The sequence below is a fragment of the Gopherus flavomarginatus genome, chromosome 16 (genome assembly GCF_025201925.1).
Source record: "Gopherus flavomarginatus isolate rGopFla2 chromosome 16, rGopFla2.mat.asm, whole genome shotgun sequence".
Classification (NCBI taxonomy): Eukaryota; Metazoa; Chordata; order Testudines; family Testudinidae; genus Gopherus; species Gopherus flavomarginatus.
In genome coordinates this window covers 19406828-19422706 of record NC_066632.1, presented here as the reverse complement: position 1 = coordinate 19422706, position 15879 = coordinate 19406828, and the positions used below count along the sequence as shown (strand labels likewise).

Sequence of the window (15879 nt, the reverse complement as noted above, 5' to 3'; positions counted from 1 at the left end):
ATTTTATTAGCTAAACCCTCTCAGATGCTGCATACCAGATTAGTAACATTTCGGTAACACATTGCTAACATTTGACTCATAGAAACTTGGAAGGCTGGAGTCAGGGGAGGAGGGGAGCACTTTGGATTCTAATTCCTTTTTGTTTTTTAAATGCCAAAACTTCTCTTTGCTTAATCAAAAAATGCTTTGCCTCTGACAGTTTCCATCATCTTGCATTGTGCCTGTGTTATGAGGGGTTGGTGGGGAGCAAGGCTATGTGCGGCCAAGAGAGGCACCAAGAACAGTTTAGCTAACTTTTCTTCTCCAAGCCTTTTTTTTGCTGCATTCCCAGGCCCGGTTGGCCAGGCTTTCTAGGTTTGATAAAGCATTTCCTTCCATTGTCATTCTATACGGCCCCTGGGCCCTTCTCTCAGTCCCTCCCCTTCTGCCTTCCTCTCTCTCTCTCTCTCTCTCTCTCTCAGTGAATCTTGTGATATAAAGAAAGCAACTGCCTCCCTTAAGAAACAGCTTAAACAATGAGACCTCATCTTCAAGGGCTTTAATTCCTTTGGATGCAAGGACTAAATCAGGGTGAGTAATCTGCCTATTGTCCTGTTAGTTGCTGGATCTTCTGCAATTATGACTATGTTTCTGCCTGAAGTGAAGTAACTGTGAACATGGTAGGTGTTTTTTCCCCACTGTGGGTAGGTCCTGGGCTCCTCTCCTATTTCTCTTGTGTGGAGGAAGGGCAAAAGCTAAAGTTTCTAAGCATGTGGAAAACACTGAGCACTGCTTGTGATTGTGCTGAACTTTGGATGTATGTGAAAGAGTAAAATGTCCCTGCCAGATACAGTGGGCAAGATTCTGCTCTCAGTTACACCTCTGTAAATTCGGAGTCACTCCATTGGCTTGCTGAACAGGCCCACCTGTGCAACTGAGCAGACTCTGGATTTTCAGCAGGGCAGGAGGGATTCTTACTTCCTCAAAGTCTCAGAAAAGAAAAACAAATATTATGCAATACAGCTGGGAGTGTGATCCTGAGCTGGGCTCTGGGAGGAAATCTTTCTCATTAGTACTGACAAGGTGTAATCCCAGATGCAGTGTTTTAAAGAACCTCAAAAAGAGATACACCTGCGATGGAAACCCCAGGATCATGTCTGACAGAAAGACCTGGTCATCTGTGGATCTTAATATTCTGAGTTTAAGAGACTAGGAGTTCAAGGGGAAGATGAATTGTCTGGGCACAGGAGCCTTCTGCGGCTGACACGCATATCATGTCCGTTACCTGCCTTTAACAGACTCTTTTCCAGTCTGGCCTCATGTAAATTTGACCTATTTTGTATGTAACCTATTATGACTGATTTTGTGTGTGAGATAGAATGAAAGGGAACTATAAGGGAGTCAAACTGACACGCAGGGGAGGTTTTCAGTGACCTGAAGCTTAGCTGTGTTAGTATGGAAAGAAAACATAGTTCGCTGTCAATGTTTGGGGAATGATCAACTTCACCCATTGCCACAGGAAATGCTAGGGCTCAACATCTGTGGCATCTCATGGTGCTAAAATACTTCCTCATGTGGCTCATAATCCACCAAACAGAGCAGATTTTGGAGACAGCTAGGTCAGCTGGGGGATATGGAGGGCAAATTCAAGGGGGGTTCATAGACATTAGGGGCCATTATAGATAATAGGTCAGCCCCGCTCCCCCAGGTGTATTTTAGCTGCAGACTGCCATTGCCGCCTTTTAAGTTGCCTATTGTTGCTTTTGCCACATCTCTTGTTTGGAGTAAGGGACTGCGGAGTTCATCATCCTACTGGAGTGGAGCTTGTTGAACCAGCAAGATAGGGGAAGGGAGGAGTTGGAAAGTTTACAAAATATGATTTTGCGCAATGTGATGACTTGTAAAGACCCCACCATTTTCTCTGGAAACTTCCTTTATGTCTCTGACTTTCTGCCACCTAAACCAGGCCCATATCTAGGGAAGGGAAGAATGGGATGGGATACAGGAAGTTATGAGTCAGACACCAGCTCCTTCAGTTGTCCAAAATTCCCATCATTGCTCCTGGAGGCTAATCCTTATCCTGCCTGCAATGTCTGAAGGATGGTGAACACAGACAGAAAAGTGTGTGCTGGGAGGTTCCCCTCTTAGACATAATGGCATGTCTTTTGTTCTTTACAGAAGAAACCACACAGGCAGAGTTGGGTCCCAAATGATTGTGTTTACTAAATACACACACAACATGCTGCCCTAGCTATATACACACACTGCTGCTCTGACTGATTTCTGGTGATTTCTGACACAGAGAACACAGTGAGCACCACTAGAGGGCTCACAAACTATTTAATGGGATACTACCGAAATCCTGTACACTACCCATCTATTTTCCCAGATTCCTGTTCCCTTGCTTTGGGGTGGTGAACCCTTCTATCATTTAGGGAGGCAGGAGTCACTACAGCACGCAGAGATCTAACATTTTTATTGGCCTCCTTGTGGTATGGATAGACTCTTAGTGTCATTGAAAGGAATAGTCAGTGACTTGCATGTGAGATTAAATCCCCACAGCAAACCTACAGTGAGAGCACAAAACCGTAAAATGGTCATGGATTAAAAACTGGCTAGCTGATAAGTCTCAAAATGTAATTATAAACAGAGAAACATCACTGAGAGGGTGTGTATCAAGGGGGGTCCTGCAGGGATCAGTTTTTGGCTTTACAGTGTTTAACATTTTTATCAATCACTAGGGAAAAAACATAAAATCATCATTGATAAAGTTGCAGATGACACAAAGTTTGAATGAGCAGTACATAAGGTAGAGGACAGGACACTGATATAGAGCAATCTAGATTACTTGGTAAACTGGGCACAAAGATGCATTTCAATGTGGCCCAGGGCCGGCGCTTCCATTTAGGCGATCTAGGCGGTCACCTAGGGCACGAGGATTTGGAGGGGCGGCAATTTGGCAGCGGGGAGTCCTTTGCGCTCTGGGTCTTCGGTGGCAATTCTGCAGCGGGTCCTTCACTCGCTCCGGGACCTGCCGCCGAAGTGCCCCGAAGACTGAGAGTGAGGAATGACCCCCGCCTAGGGCGCCAAAAACCCTGGCGCTGCTCCTGGGACGCCCCCACCTCGGATCCCCGCGTCCAGCTGCTCGGGGAGCACACGGTGCGGATCCTGCGGCTGAAGCCGGAGCGCTGGGAGCGCTGTGCGGGCAGCCCCGAGGCGCAGCCCCTGCTGGGGGGCTTCCTGGAGGGTGCCGCGGGGTAGCCGCCGCCGCTGCTGGTGACACTGAGCCTGGTGGGGCAGCTGGCGCTCCGCACCGAGCTCCCCACCAGCCCCGGCCGCGGCAACGCTCTGTTCTTCCTGTGCAGGGGGCCCGGGCCGCTGAGCGCCCCGCCCGGCCCCGAGGAGCTGCTCTACGGGGACCTGCCTGCCTTCTCCCTGGAGCACTTTGCCGCCCTGGTGGAGGAGGTAAGGAAGCCGCGTGTGGGGAGCCCCAGCATGGGGGCGGCTGGATGGGAGCCCAGGAGCAGCCCCTTCCCCTCTGCGGTTCTGGGTCCTGGCGGCTGGCAGGGACCTACCCCTGTGGCTGCCCCCCTTCTGGCCTGGCTCCCAGTCTCTAGCAGCCCAGGGAGCCAGCGAAGTGCCCAGCCTGGCCATGCTAGTGTCCCAGGTCCCTGGGCGGGCCTGGCACCAGTAGGGAACCTCTCTGGTTCCCACCTTAGTTCAGAGATCTGTGACCCATCCCCACCCTCGAGGCTCTCTCCCCTCAGCCTGGCTGAGCCGGAGGTGGAGGCTGAGGAGCTGTAGCCTGGCCAAGCAGTGGGGTTTTTAGTTCAGGGGGCAGCAGCTCATGCATAGGGAAGCAGAGATTTCAGGGTCAGTCCCTGCTGCGGTGACTCACCCAGGGGTGTCCCCAGGGACACAGGTTACAGTGGTAAAAAACAAGTTGCTAAGGGGTTGTGTGCAATGTTAAGGTAACATCAAGGAGAACAAGTTGCTAAGGGACAACAATGCAAAACTGGAACACACAACACAGTGAATACCATGTATCTCGGTACATCAGCCCCACACATCCCTGTTCCCAGATACCATCCATTCCCAGAGAAAAGCTGCTCTACTTATCCACACTCACAGGCCACCCAGATATCCTTAACTCTGCCATCTGTAAGCCCCAGGCTAGCCCAGCAGGGAAGTGTTTACAAAATCAAAACACGCCTGTAGACAGGGCCTGTTTAATGCCAGTGTTCCTATGGGATTAATCTGTGTTTCTCATGGTTAGCTTGAATCTGGATTATTTCTGTTTAGGACTTGTCAAGAATCACAACTAATATGTCCTTTTTGTTTGTAATCTTAATATTGTGAACTAGAATATGTTACCAGTATTTTTCCCAATAGAGGTGTCACCTAAAGAATTTTTTTAAATAAACATTTATTTTGAATGTGTTCAGTATGAATTTAAGATGGGAAATCTGCGCAATGATAAGAGTATATGTAGAAGTAGGTGTAAATGTGGCAGTATTTTGGAGTTGGCATTGCTATATTAAGACATTGAACCTTCATCTCACAGTTGTAGGCTACCAACCAAGTTATTTTGATTTTGTGGGGTAGCATATTTGTTTATGTGGAGCAATATTACATCTCAATCTTTTTGATGAGTTCTGCAATTTGGTAAGTCATAATTGCACAGATTGCAGTGTTTGTGTGCTGTGACTTTGTTTGTAAATGGTGACAGGTAGCGTATGAGAGGACTTGTAAGCTTCAGCTGTTATGTAGAATTTTTTGGGGTGTAATGAATAGTTTTAGATTGATGTCACTAGGGCTCCTTTGGTCATGTGTCCTGAGCAGGGTGCATGTGCTGATCTCTGCTATGCATATTTCTTTATGTAGCTTTTTGTTCAGGAGATGTAAGCATTGTTTCGTGGCATTCCACGGAGGGCAGAGTTAAGGGTTTGACTGTGGTGACAATAGCTGAGTAGGACTAGCTGGCTGGGGGAATGGGCAGTGTGTGAGTGAGAGACAGAAGAGGAGGGATGTAGGTGAATGGTTTTGTGCTGTGTTTCTTAGCGTTGTGCATTTGGGTTTTGTGTCACTGTCTCTCAGCCACCTGAACTGTTTTTACAAAGTGTCTTTTGTGTTTGAATTTCCTGGTTTTCTTGAAAATAGAGAGAGGCAGGCTCAAGAGGACTCAAGCAAGGAGGCTCCTTCTCCTCCCCTGTGCAGTCGCTTTGCACCTGCTGTGTGTGCAGAGTAGTGTGAAGCTGGGCTGGCACCAAGGGGCTGCATGGCCCCTGGGTGAATTGCACCAGGGGCTCAGTGCCAACCCCATAGATTCTTCTGGCACAGGGGATGTTTCAGGGCAGATCGAGGGCAGGAAGAGACAGGCCTGCACCCTAGGGATCCCCTGGTACAGTGATGCCTACAGGGACTATGGCAGTGGGAGGTAGGGAGGGCAAGCTAGGACTGTCCGCAGGCTGCTCTGACCTGCTACTGTGGCCTCTCTGTCTCCTGCCTGCCCCAGCATCACATCAGGGAGGCGCAAAGCCTCCCCTCTCAGTCCCTGCACTGACTCAGGAACCCAACCTGCTATAGAAAATCCACACTCAGGTTGATCATTCATGACGCTTCTCTGATGTGAGCAAACTGCACTATTGGGCTGAATCAGCTCTGTGGTGATGCCTCCTATGGGAACTCATAGACTCATAGACTGGAAGGGACCTCAAGAGGTCATCGAGTCCAGTCCCCTGCCCTCATGGCAGGACCAAATACTGTCTAGACCATCCCTGATAGACATTTATCTAACCTACTCTTAAATATCTCCAGAGATGGAGATTCCACAACTTCCCTAGGCAGTCTATTCCAGTGTTTAACTACCCTGACAGTTAGGAACTTTTTCCTAATGTCCAACCTAAATCTCCCTTGCTGCAGTTTAAGCCCATTGCTTCTTGTTCTATCATCGGAGGCTAAGGTGAACAAGTTTTCTCCCTCCTCCTGATGACACCCTTTTAGATACCTGAAAACTGCTATCATGTCCCCTCTCAGTCTTCTCTTTTCCAAACTAAACAAACCCAATTCCTTCAGCCTTCCTTCATAGGTCATGTTCTCAAGACCTTTAATCATTCTTGTTGCTCTTCTCTGGACCCTCTCCAATTTCTCCACATCTTTCTTGAAATGCGGTGCCCAGAACTGGACACAATACTCCAGCTGAGGCCTGACCAGCGCAGAGTAAAGCGGAAGAATGACTTCTCGTGTCTTGTTTACAACACACCTGTTAATGCATCCCAGAATCATGTTTGCTTTTTTTGCAACAGTATCACACTGTTGACTCATATTAAGCTTGTGGTCCACTATGACCCCTAGATCTCTTTCTGCCATACTCCTTCCTAGACAGTCTCTTCCCATTCTATATGTGTGAAACTGATTGTTCCTTCCTAAGTGGAGCACTTTGCATTTATCTTTATTGAACTTCATCCTGTTTACCTCAGACCATTTCTCCAACTTGTCCAGATCATTTTGAATTTTGACCCTGTCCTCCAAAGCAGTTGCAATCCCTCCCAGTTTGGTATCATCCGCAAACTTAATAAGCGTACTTTCTATGCCAACATCTAAATCGTTGATGAAGATATTGAACAGAACCGGTCCCAAAACAGACCCCTGCGGAACCCCACTTGTTATACCTTTCCAGCAGGATTGGGAGCCATTAACAACTACTCTCTGAGTACGGTTATCCAGCCAGTTATGCACCCACCTTATAGTAGCCCCATCTAAATTGTACTTTCCTAGTTTATCTATAAGAATATCATGCGAGACCGTATCAAATGCCTTACTAAAGTCTAGGTATATCACATCCACCGCTTCTCCCTTATCCACAAGGCACGTTATCCTATCAAAGAATGCTATCAGATTAGTTTGACACGATTTGTTCTTTACAAATCCATGCTGGCTATTCCCTATCACCTTACCACCTTCCAAGTGTTTGCAGATGATTTCTTTGATTACCTGCTCCATAATCTTCCCTGGCACAGAAGTTAAACTAACTGGTCTGTAGTTTCCTGGGTTGTTTTTATTTCCCTTTTTATAGATGGGCACTATATTTGCCCCCTTCCAGTCTTCTGGAATCTCCCCTGTCTCCCATGATTTCCCAAAGATAATAGCTAGAGGCTCAGATACCTCTTCCATTAACTCCTTGAGTATTCTAGGATGCATTTCATCAGGCCCTGGTAACTTGCAGGCATCTAACTTTTCTAAGTGATTTTTTACTTGCTCTTTTCTTATTTTCTCTTCTAAACCTACCCTCTTCCCATAAGCATTCACTATACTAGACATTCCTTCAGACTTCTCAGTGAAGACCGACACAAAGAAGTCATTAAGCATCTCTGCCATTTCCAAGTCTCCCGTTACTGTTACCCCCTCCTCATTGAGCAGTGGGCCTACCCTGTCCTTAGTCTTCCTCTTGCTTCTAATGTATTGATAAAAAGTCTTCTTGTTTCCCTTTATTCCCATAGCTAGTTTGAGTTCATTTTGTGCCTTTGCTTTTCTAATCTTGCCTCTGCACTCCTGTGTTATTTGCCTATATTCATCCTTCGTGATCTGACCTAGTTTCCATTTTTTATATGACGCCTTTTTATTTTGTAGGTCACGCAAGATCAAGGGTAAGCTAAGGTGGTCTTTTGCCACATCTTCTATCTTTCCTAACCATCGGAATAACTTGCTTTTGGGCCCTTAATAGAGTCCCTTTGAAAAACTGCCAACTTTCCTCAGTTGTTTTTCCCCTCAGTCTTAATTCCCATGGGACCTTGCCTATCAGCTCTCTGAGCTTACTAAAATCCGCCTTCCTGAAATCCATTGTCTCTATTCTGCTGTACTCCCTTCTACCCTTCCTTAGAATTGCAAATTCTATGATTTCATGATCACTTTCAGCCAAGCTTCCTTCTACTTTCAAATTCTCAACAAGTTCCTCCCTATTGGTTAAAATCAAGTCTAGAACAGCTTCCCCCCTAGTAGCTTTTTCAACTTTCTGAAATAAAAAGTTGTCCGCAATGCAGTCCAGGAACTTATTGGATAGTCTGTGCCCCGCAGTGTTATTTTCCCAACATATATCTGGATAGTTGAAGTCCCTCATCACCACCAAATCTTGGGCTTTGGATGATTTTGTTAGTTGTTTGAAAAAAGCCTCATCCACCTCTTCCGCCTGAGTAGGTGGCCTGTAGTAGACTCCCAGCACGACATCACCTGTGTTTTTTACCCCTTTTAGCCTAACCCAGAGACTCTCCACCCTTCCATCTCCTATGTCCATCTCCACCTCAGTCCAAGTGTGTACATTTTTAATATATAAGGCAACACCTCCTCCCTTTTTCCCCTGTCTATCCTTCCTGAGCAAACTATACCCATCCACACCAACATTCCAGTCGTGTGTATTATCCCACCAAGTTTCAGTAATGCCAATAATGTCATAGTTGTATTTATTTATTAGCACTTCCAGTTCTTCCTGCTTATTACCCATACTTCTTGCATTTGTATAAAGGCATCTAAGATACTGGTTTGATCTTGCCTCCCAGCTTTGCCCTGACCCTCCTTGCTCTCTGCCATTATAGCCCGTGCTCCCTCCTGTTTCCAACCCATCTCCCAGGTCTTGTTCCCCACTTACCTGTGGGCTTTGCTCACCTGTCCCCGTCGAACCTAGTTTAAAGCCCTCCTTACTAGGTTAGCCAGTCTGTGCGCAAATAAGGCCTTTCCTCTCTTCGAAAGGTGAACGCCATCTGTTCCTAGCAGTCCTTCCTCAAATAGCATCCCATGGTCGAGGAAGCCAAAGCCCTCCTGGCGACACCATCTTCGCAGCCAGGCATTCACCTCCACGATGCATCTGTCTCTGCCCGGACCCCTACCTTCAACAGGAAGAATCGAAGAGAATACCACCTGAGCTCCAAACTCCTTAACCCGTACTCCCAGAGCCCTGTAGTCACTCTTGATCTGCTCAGCGTCACACCTTGCAGTATCATTTGTGCCCACATGGATGAGTAGCATGGGATAGTCAGAAGGCCGGATAATCCTCGACAAAGCCTCTGTAACATCTCGGATACGGGCCCCTGGCAGGCAGCATACCTCCCGGGATGAATGGTCAGGGCGACAGATGGGTGTCTCCGTCCCCCTCAGCAGAGAGTCTCCAACCACCACTACCCTACGTTTCTTATCAGTGGTGGCAGCAGACCTCCCAGCCTTAGGGGTACGAGGCTTCACCCCCTTAACTGCTGGGGGTGATTTCTTCTCTCCTGTATCAAGAAAAGCATTATGGTTATCTTTTACCACAACAGGAGGGTTTGCAGCAGCGGAGCACTGCCTGCTGCTAGAAGTAACCAGCTGGCTGCGTCCACCCTGAGCCTCCTCCTCCACTGGTGTGGCAGATACACCTTGAGGCATCTCCTCCTCCACTGGAGTGTCGGTAGTCCTGTCAACTGGGACAGGACCGTCAGCTGTCTCCACATGGATACTGTCCAGGAATTGCTCATGGACATGGATGTTCCTCAGCCTGGCCACCTCCTCCTGTAGCTCTCCCACCTGCTGCCTGAGAGATTCCACCAGCAGGCACCTTTCACATTGGATGCCACCCCCAGCCTGGATATCAGTAAGTGGAAAATGCAAATTACAGTCTTTGCAAGCCCGCACCAGAATCTGGGTAAAAGCATCCATGCTTTGGTGCTCTGTCTGGCTACAGGCGCAGGTGGAGGAGACAGAAGCAGTGCTGGCACAGGTGTTGCGGGTCCTCCTCACCATTGTAGGCCTCCCTCTGTCAAACTGTCTCAAATTCCTGTCTACACCTCCCTGTACGCTCCTCTTTGCTGTAAACAGAAAGGTTTTCGATGTGGCTCAGGTTATGGGTTCAGGGGACCAATGGGTCACAGATGAGACCGACAAGGGACCCCCCCTTGCCTTCCTACTCCCCTTCCAAACTCCCTTGCAAAACTCCCTGTTAGCCGCTCCTGTTCGCCTCTGCTTGTGTCACATGTGCTGCTCTTTGGCAGAGGGACCGAGCTGGGCCTGAGGGCAGTGCAGGCAGGGCCAGTGCAACCATTTAGGTGAGGCGCTGGGATTTGGGGGGCGCCATTTTCTTCAACAGCGACCGCGGTGGACGGATCTTCGTCTGCCCCTGTCACTGCCGGCATTGAGGCAGAGGGAGCTGGGGCAGGGGAGCATGGGGAGGGCCACCTGCAGCAAGTAAGGGGAGGGGGCAGCATGCAGGGGAACTCCCCACCCCAGCTCATCCCTGGCCCGCCTCCTCCCCGAGCACGCCGTAGCTGCTTCACTTCTCCCGCCTCCCAGGCTTTTGGCACCTAAGCTGATTGGCGCCGCAAGCCTGGGAGGCAGGAAAAGTGAAGCAGCCACGGCATGCTCGGGGTGCTCATGCTTGTGCTCGTGTGCGGAGCAGGGGTGAGCTGGGGCGGGGGGAGTGCCTCAAGGTGGAGGGTGGGGAGCTGCCGCGGTGGGAGAGGGCCTCAGGGCCGGAGGGCGCAAGGTGGAAGTTTCGCCTAGGGCGCGAAACATCCTTGCACCAGCCTTGATGTGGCCAAATGTAAACTCATATATCTAGGAACAAAGATGCAATTGCCACTGACAGTAACAGATATGAGATACTGACAATAAAATGGCTGCACCTAACTGGGTGAGGAATCTGGGCAAAGCCAAGCAGAAACAACTAACATGTCTGAACACCAATGCAAGGAGCTTGGGTAACAAAACAGAGGAACTAGAACTAGTGGTGCAGGAAGTGAAACCGGATATTATAAGGATAACAGAAACATGGGCGAATAGTAGCCCTGACTGAAATACAGGTATTGAAGAGTATGTAGTATTAAAGATAAAGGTGGTGGAATAGCACTGTATATTAATGATGAGGTAGATTGTAAAGAAGTTAGAAGTGATGGAATGGATAAAATGGAATCTGTTGGGGTCAGAATCACTTTGGAGAAGAAAGGTAACAGAGGTTCCAGTAGGATAGTACTTGGTGACTGTAACAGACCCCCTCCCCCCGATTCAATTTGGATATGGATAGAGACCTCGTTAATGTTTTTAATGACATGAATACTAGTGGGAATTGTGTGATTATGGGATACTTTAATTTCCTGGATAAACATGCTACTAATAGCTGACAGATTTCTTCACCACGTAATCACTAAACTGATAAGAGATGATGCCACTTTAGATTTAGTATTGGACCTCAGAGAAAAACTGGTTATGGAGGACAACTTTTGAGTGATCATGAGTTTCTTTAATTTAAACTAACTAAAAAAATAAACAAAACCAGTCTGCAACTAGGGTCCTTGATTTCAAAAGGGCAAACCTTAAAAAATTAAGGGAAGTAGTCAGGTAAGTGGATTGATGAACTCAAGGATCTGAATGTGGAAGAGGCTTGGAATTACCTTAAGTTAAAGTTGCAGAAACTGTCTAAAGCCTGCATCCCAAGCAAAGAAACAAAAATTCATTGGGAAGGGTTGCAGACCAAACTGGATGAATAAACATCTCAAACGGGTGATTACGAGAAAGGAGAAAGCCTGCGAGGAATGAAAAACGGGATAGATTAGCAAGAAAATCTCCTCTTGGAGGTCAAAATGTGTAAAGAAAAAGTGAGAACTGACAAAAGCCAAGCACAGTTCGACCTTACAAAGTACACTAAAATCAATTAGTAAATGGTTCTGCAGCTATATAAATAAAAATAAAACAAGGAAAGAAGAAGGTGGACTGCTAACCAATAAGGATGGTGGTGGACATTAAAAATAATCTAGGCCTGGCTATGGCTCAACACCTAAATGAATATTTTGCCTTTGCTATTAATAAGGGTAATGAAGAGCTTGGGAATAGCGTCAGGGAGGCTAATGGGAACGATGATATGGAAATAGAAATTACCATACCCAATGTGGAAGCCAAAGTCAAACTGAGGGGCCCAGACAATCTCCATCCAAGAATATTAAAGAAACTGGCACATGAAATTGCAAACCTAATAGCTAGGATTTTTAATGAATCTGTAAACTTGGGGGTTGTACCTTGTGAGTGGAGAATTGCTAATATAGTTCCCTATATTTAAGAAAGGAGGAAAAGTGATCTGGATAATTACAGGCCCGTTAGTTTGACCTCACTTGTATGCAAGGTTTTAGAACAAATTTTGAAAGAGAATAGTTAAGCACATAGCGGTAAATGGTAATTGGGATAAAATATAACACAGTTTTACAAAAGGTAGAGTGTGTCAGACTAACCTGATCTCTTTCTTTGAGAAGAGAACTGATTTTCTAGACAAAAGAAATGCAGTAGTTCTAATCCAATGTGGATTTCAGTAAAGCAGTGGTCGCCAACCTTTTTATGCAAAAGATCACTTCTTGAATTTAATATCAACCCAGGATCTACCCAACCCCTTCCCTGAGGCTCCATCCCTTCCCTGAGGCCCTGCCTCACTCACTCAATTCCCCCCCTCCCTCTGTCGCTCACCCTCACTCACTTTCACCAGGCTAGGGCAGGGAGCTGGGGAGCAGGAGTGAGGGGTGCAAGCTCCGGGAGGGAGTTTGGGTGCTGGAGTCTTATGGTCACACTACACCTAATCTCATAGAATCCACTGGACATTTGCATCTGACGAAGTGGGTATTCACCCACGAAAGCTCATGCTCCAATATGTCTGTTAGTCAATAAGGTACGACAGGACTCTTTGCTGCTTGGACATTTCATGAGGTTTACTTTATATTAATGTCATTTGTGGTTTATAGATCCAAAATCCTTCAGAGATTGTCACTAATCAGCGAAACATTCTTAACTGTGAGGTGTTGTCACGAATCACCGGGATGATGCTTTGGAACTACTCCCTACGAAGCCAGTCAGGACTCTGGAGGAGCCTCCTCTCTCTGAGCATACAGTCTCCAGGGCAAGAAACTTACACAGCTTCGACCTTCCTGGGTCTGACCTCAGGGCATTCAGCATCCCCTTCCACACCAAGCGTTTCCTGCAGTGAGTCCGCCCAGGGGAAGCCAGAGGGCCCTGTGCCCCAACTCTGCAGTCAGACGTGACTCTCAGCCAGCTGATAAAACAGAAGGTTTATTAGTCAACAGGGGCACAGCGTAGGACAGAACTTATTAGCACAGAAATCAGTGATTTTTAGCCAAGCCCATCTTGGGGGGAGGGGAACCAGGGCTTTGGTCCTCCCCCTGGGCCCCAAGCTAACTGAGACTGACTTGCTTCCAGCTGCCTGGCCCCTGCCCTGCCCATTGCTCCTCCAGCCTTTGTCTCGCTTCCCAGGCCAAGAGTCACCTGGTTGCATCCCACTCCTGGGTCTCAGGTTACGAAGGGATGGCCATAGTATTGGTGCAGGCAGCTGGAGCAACCACCACAAAAGTCACACATGCTTAGTCCCACCACTTAGGTATTGGTGCAATACACAGGGAAACTGAGGCACACACAGCATTCATGCAAAACAGTAAGACTCACATAGGCTCACATACAACATAACAAGGGAAAATCTCCAGTTCATCACAGGTGTGCAGGAATGACGGATGTGGGCTCTGGGAGGGAGTTTGGGTGCAGGAGGAGGCTCCGGGCTGGACAGAGTGTTGGGGTGCAGTAGAGGGTGAGGGGTGCAGGCTCTGGGAGGGAGTTTGGGTGCAGGAGGTGGCTCCGGGCTGGGACAGTGGGTTGGGGTGCAGGAGGGAATGTGAGATGCAGGCTCCAGCTGGGAGGTACTTACCACAGGTGGCTCCCAGTCATTGGCACAGCAGGGCTCAGGCAGGCTGCTTGCCTGCTGTGGCCCAACGCCGCTCCCGGAAGCAGCTGGCTGCTGGCACGTCTCTGCACCCCTTACGAGGGAGGCGGGCAGTGGGTCTCTGTGTGTTGCCCCCGCAGCTCCCATTGAGGATGGTGCTGGGAGTGGGAGGCAGCACATGGAGCCGACTTCCTCCCTCCCACCCCGGGGCCACAAAGACGTGCTAGCAGCCAGCTGCTTCCAAGAGCGGCATGGGGACACAGCAAGCTGCGCTGCCAGACTTTTTGCGGCCCAGAGATCAAAATCAACTGGCAGAAACACCAGGATGGACCAATTGATCATGATTGATGGGTTGGTGACCACTGCAGCAAAGCATTTGATACGTTTCTACATGGAAAAAGAACAGGAGTCCTTGTGGCACCTTAGAGACTAACAAATTTATTTGAGCATAAGCTTTCATGGGCTACAGCCCACTTCTTCGGATGAATAGACTGGAACATACAGCAAGAAGATAGATATTTATACATTCAGAGAATATGAAAAGGTGGAAGTAGCCATGCCAACTGTAAGAGGCCAATCAACTGAGATGAGCTACCATCAGCAGGAGAAAAAAAACCTTTGAAGTGATAATCGAGATGACCCATAGAAGGTGTGAGGATACTTAACATGGGGAAATAGATTCAATTAGTGTAATGACCCAACCATTCCCAGTCTCTGTTTAAACCTAAATTAATTGTATCTAATTTGCATATTAATTCAAGTTCAGCAGTTTCTCTTTGGAGTCTGTTTTTGAAGTTTTTTTGTTGCAAAATTGCCACCTTCAAGTCTGTCACTGAGTGGTTAGAGAGGTTGAAGTGTTCTCCCACTGGTTTTTGAATGTTATGATTCCTGATATCAGAAGGGTAGCCGTGTTAGTCTGGATCTGTAAAAGCAGCAAAGAGTCCTGTGGCACCTTATAGACTAACAGACGTTTTGGAGCATGAGCTTTCATGGGTGAATACCCACTTCGTCAGATGCATGCTCCAAAACGTCTGTTAGTCTATAAGGTGCCACAGGACTCTTTGCTGTTTTACATGATTCCTGATGTCAGATTTGAGTCCATTTATTCTTTTGCGTAGAGATTGTCCTTTTTGGCCAATGTATATGGCAGAGGGGCATTGCTGGCACATGATAGCATATATCACGTTGGTAGATGTGCAGGTGAATGAGCCCCTGATGACGTGGCTGATGTGATTAGGTCCTATGATGGTGTCACTTGAATAGATATGTGGACAGAGTTGGCAATGGGGTTTGTTGCAAGGATAGGTCCTGGGTTAGTGTTTATGTTGTATGGTGTGAGGTTGCTGGTGAGTATTTGCTTCAGGTTGAGGGCTGTCTGTAAGCGAGGATTGGCCTGTCTCCCAAGATCTGTGAGAGTGAGGGATCATCTTTCAGGATAGGTTGTAGATCTTTGATGCGTTGGAGAGGTTTTAGTTGGGGGCTGAAGGTGACGGCTAGTGACATTCTGTTATTTTCTACATGGGAAATTATTAGTTAAATTGGAGAAAATGGGGGTTAATATGAGTCAATAGTGCAATGCTGTGGCAAAAAAAGTAAATGCAATTTTGGTTTAGCTTATCAGAGGTATAGCACACAAGTCAGGGGAGTTGATAGTACTGCTCTGTTTAGCCCTGGCTAGTCCTCAGCTGGAATGCTGTGTTCAATTTTGACCCCCGCTGTATAGAAAGGATGTAGAGAAACTGGAAAGGATCCAGAGGAAAGCAACAAAGATGATCAAATGCAAGCCATATGAGCAAAAGGCTGAAGGAACTGGGTATATTTAGTTTGGAAAAGAGAAGATTAAGGGAGGACATGATAGCAGTTGTCAGATACTTGAAAGACTGCCCTAAAAAGATGGAGAAAATTGTTCTCTCTTGCCACAGAGGGCAGGACAAGAGGCAATAGGTTCAAACTACAGCATAGCAGATTTAGAGTAACTCTCAGGAAAAACTTCCTAACTGTAAGAACAGAAGGACAATGGAACAAACTGCCTAGGGAAGTCACAGAAACTCCTTCGCTGGAGGTTTTCAAAAGGAGGCTGGACAGCCATCTGTCTGGGATGGTTTAGACACAACAAATCCTGCATCTTGACAGGGGGTTAGACTAGATGACACTTGTGGTCCCATCTAACCCTG

General features: G+C 47.4%; 1 protein-coding gene across 2 annotated transcripts in view; it reads left to right on the top strand.

The window, feature by feature from the left end:
- The first annotated feature begins 396 nt into the window (after positions 1 to 396).
- HDAC7 (histone deacetylase 7) overlaps positions 397 to 15879 on the top strand; it is a 260685-nt gene continuing 245202 nt past the window's right edge. The window contains exon 1 of one of the 2 annotated variants that reach the window (XM_050925794.1): positions 397 to 570. In XM_050925794.1, the coding sequence (XP_050781751.1) occupies positions 552 to 570 (19 nt within the window). In that variant the 5' untranslated portion in view covers positions 397 to 551. The remainder of the gene's footprint in view (positions 571 to 15879) is intronic. The other variant, XM_050925796.1, reaches the window with a different exon arrangement.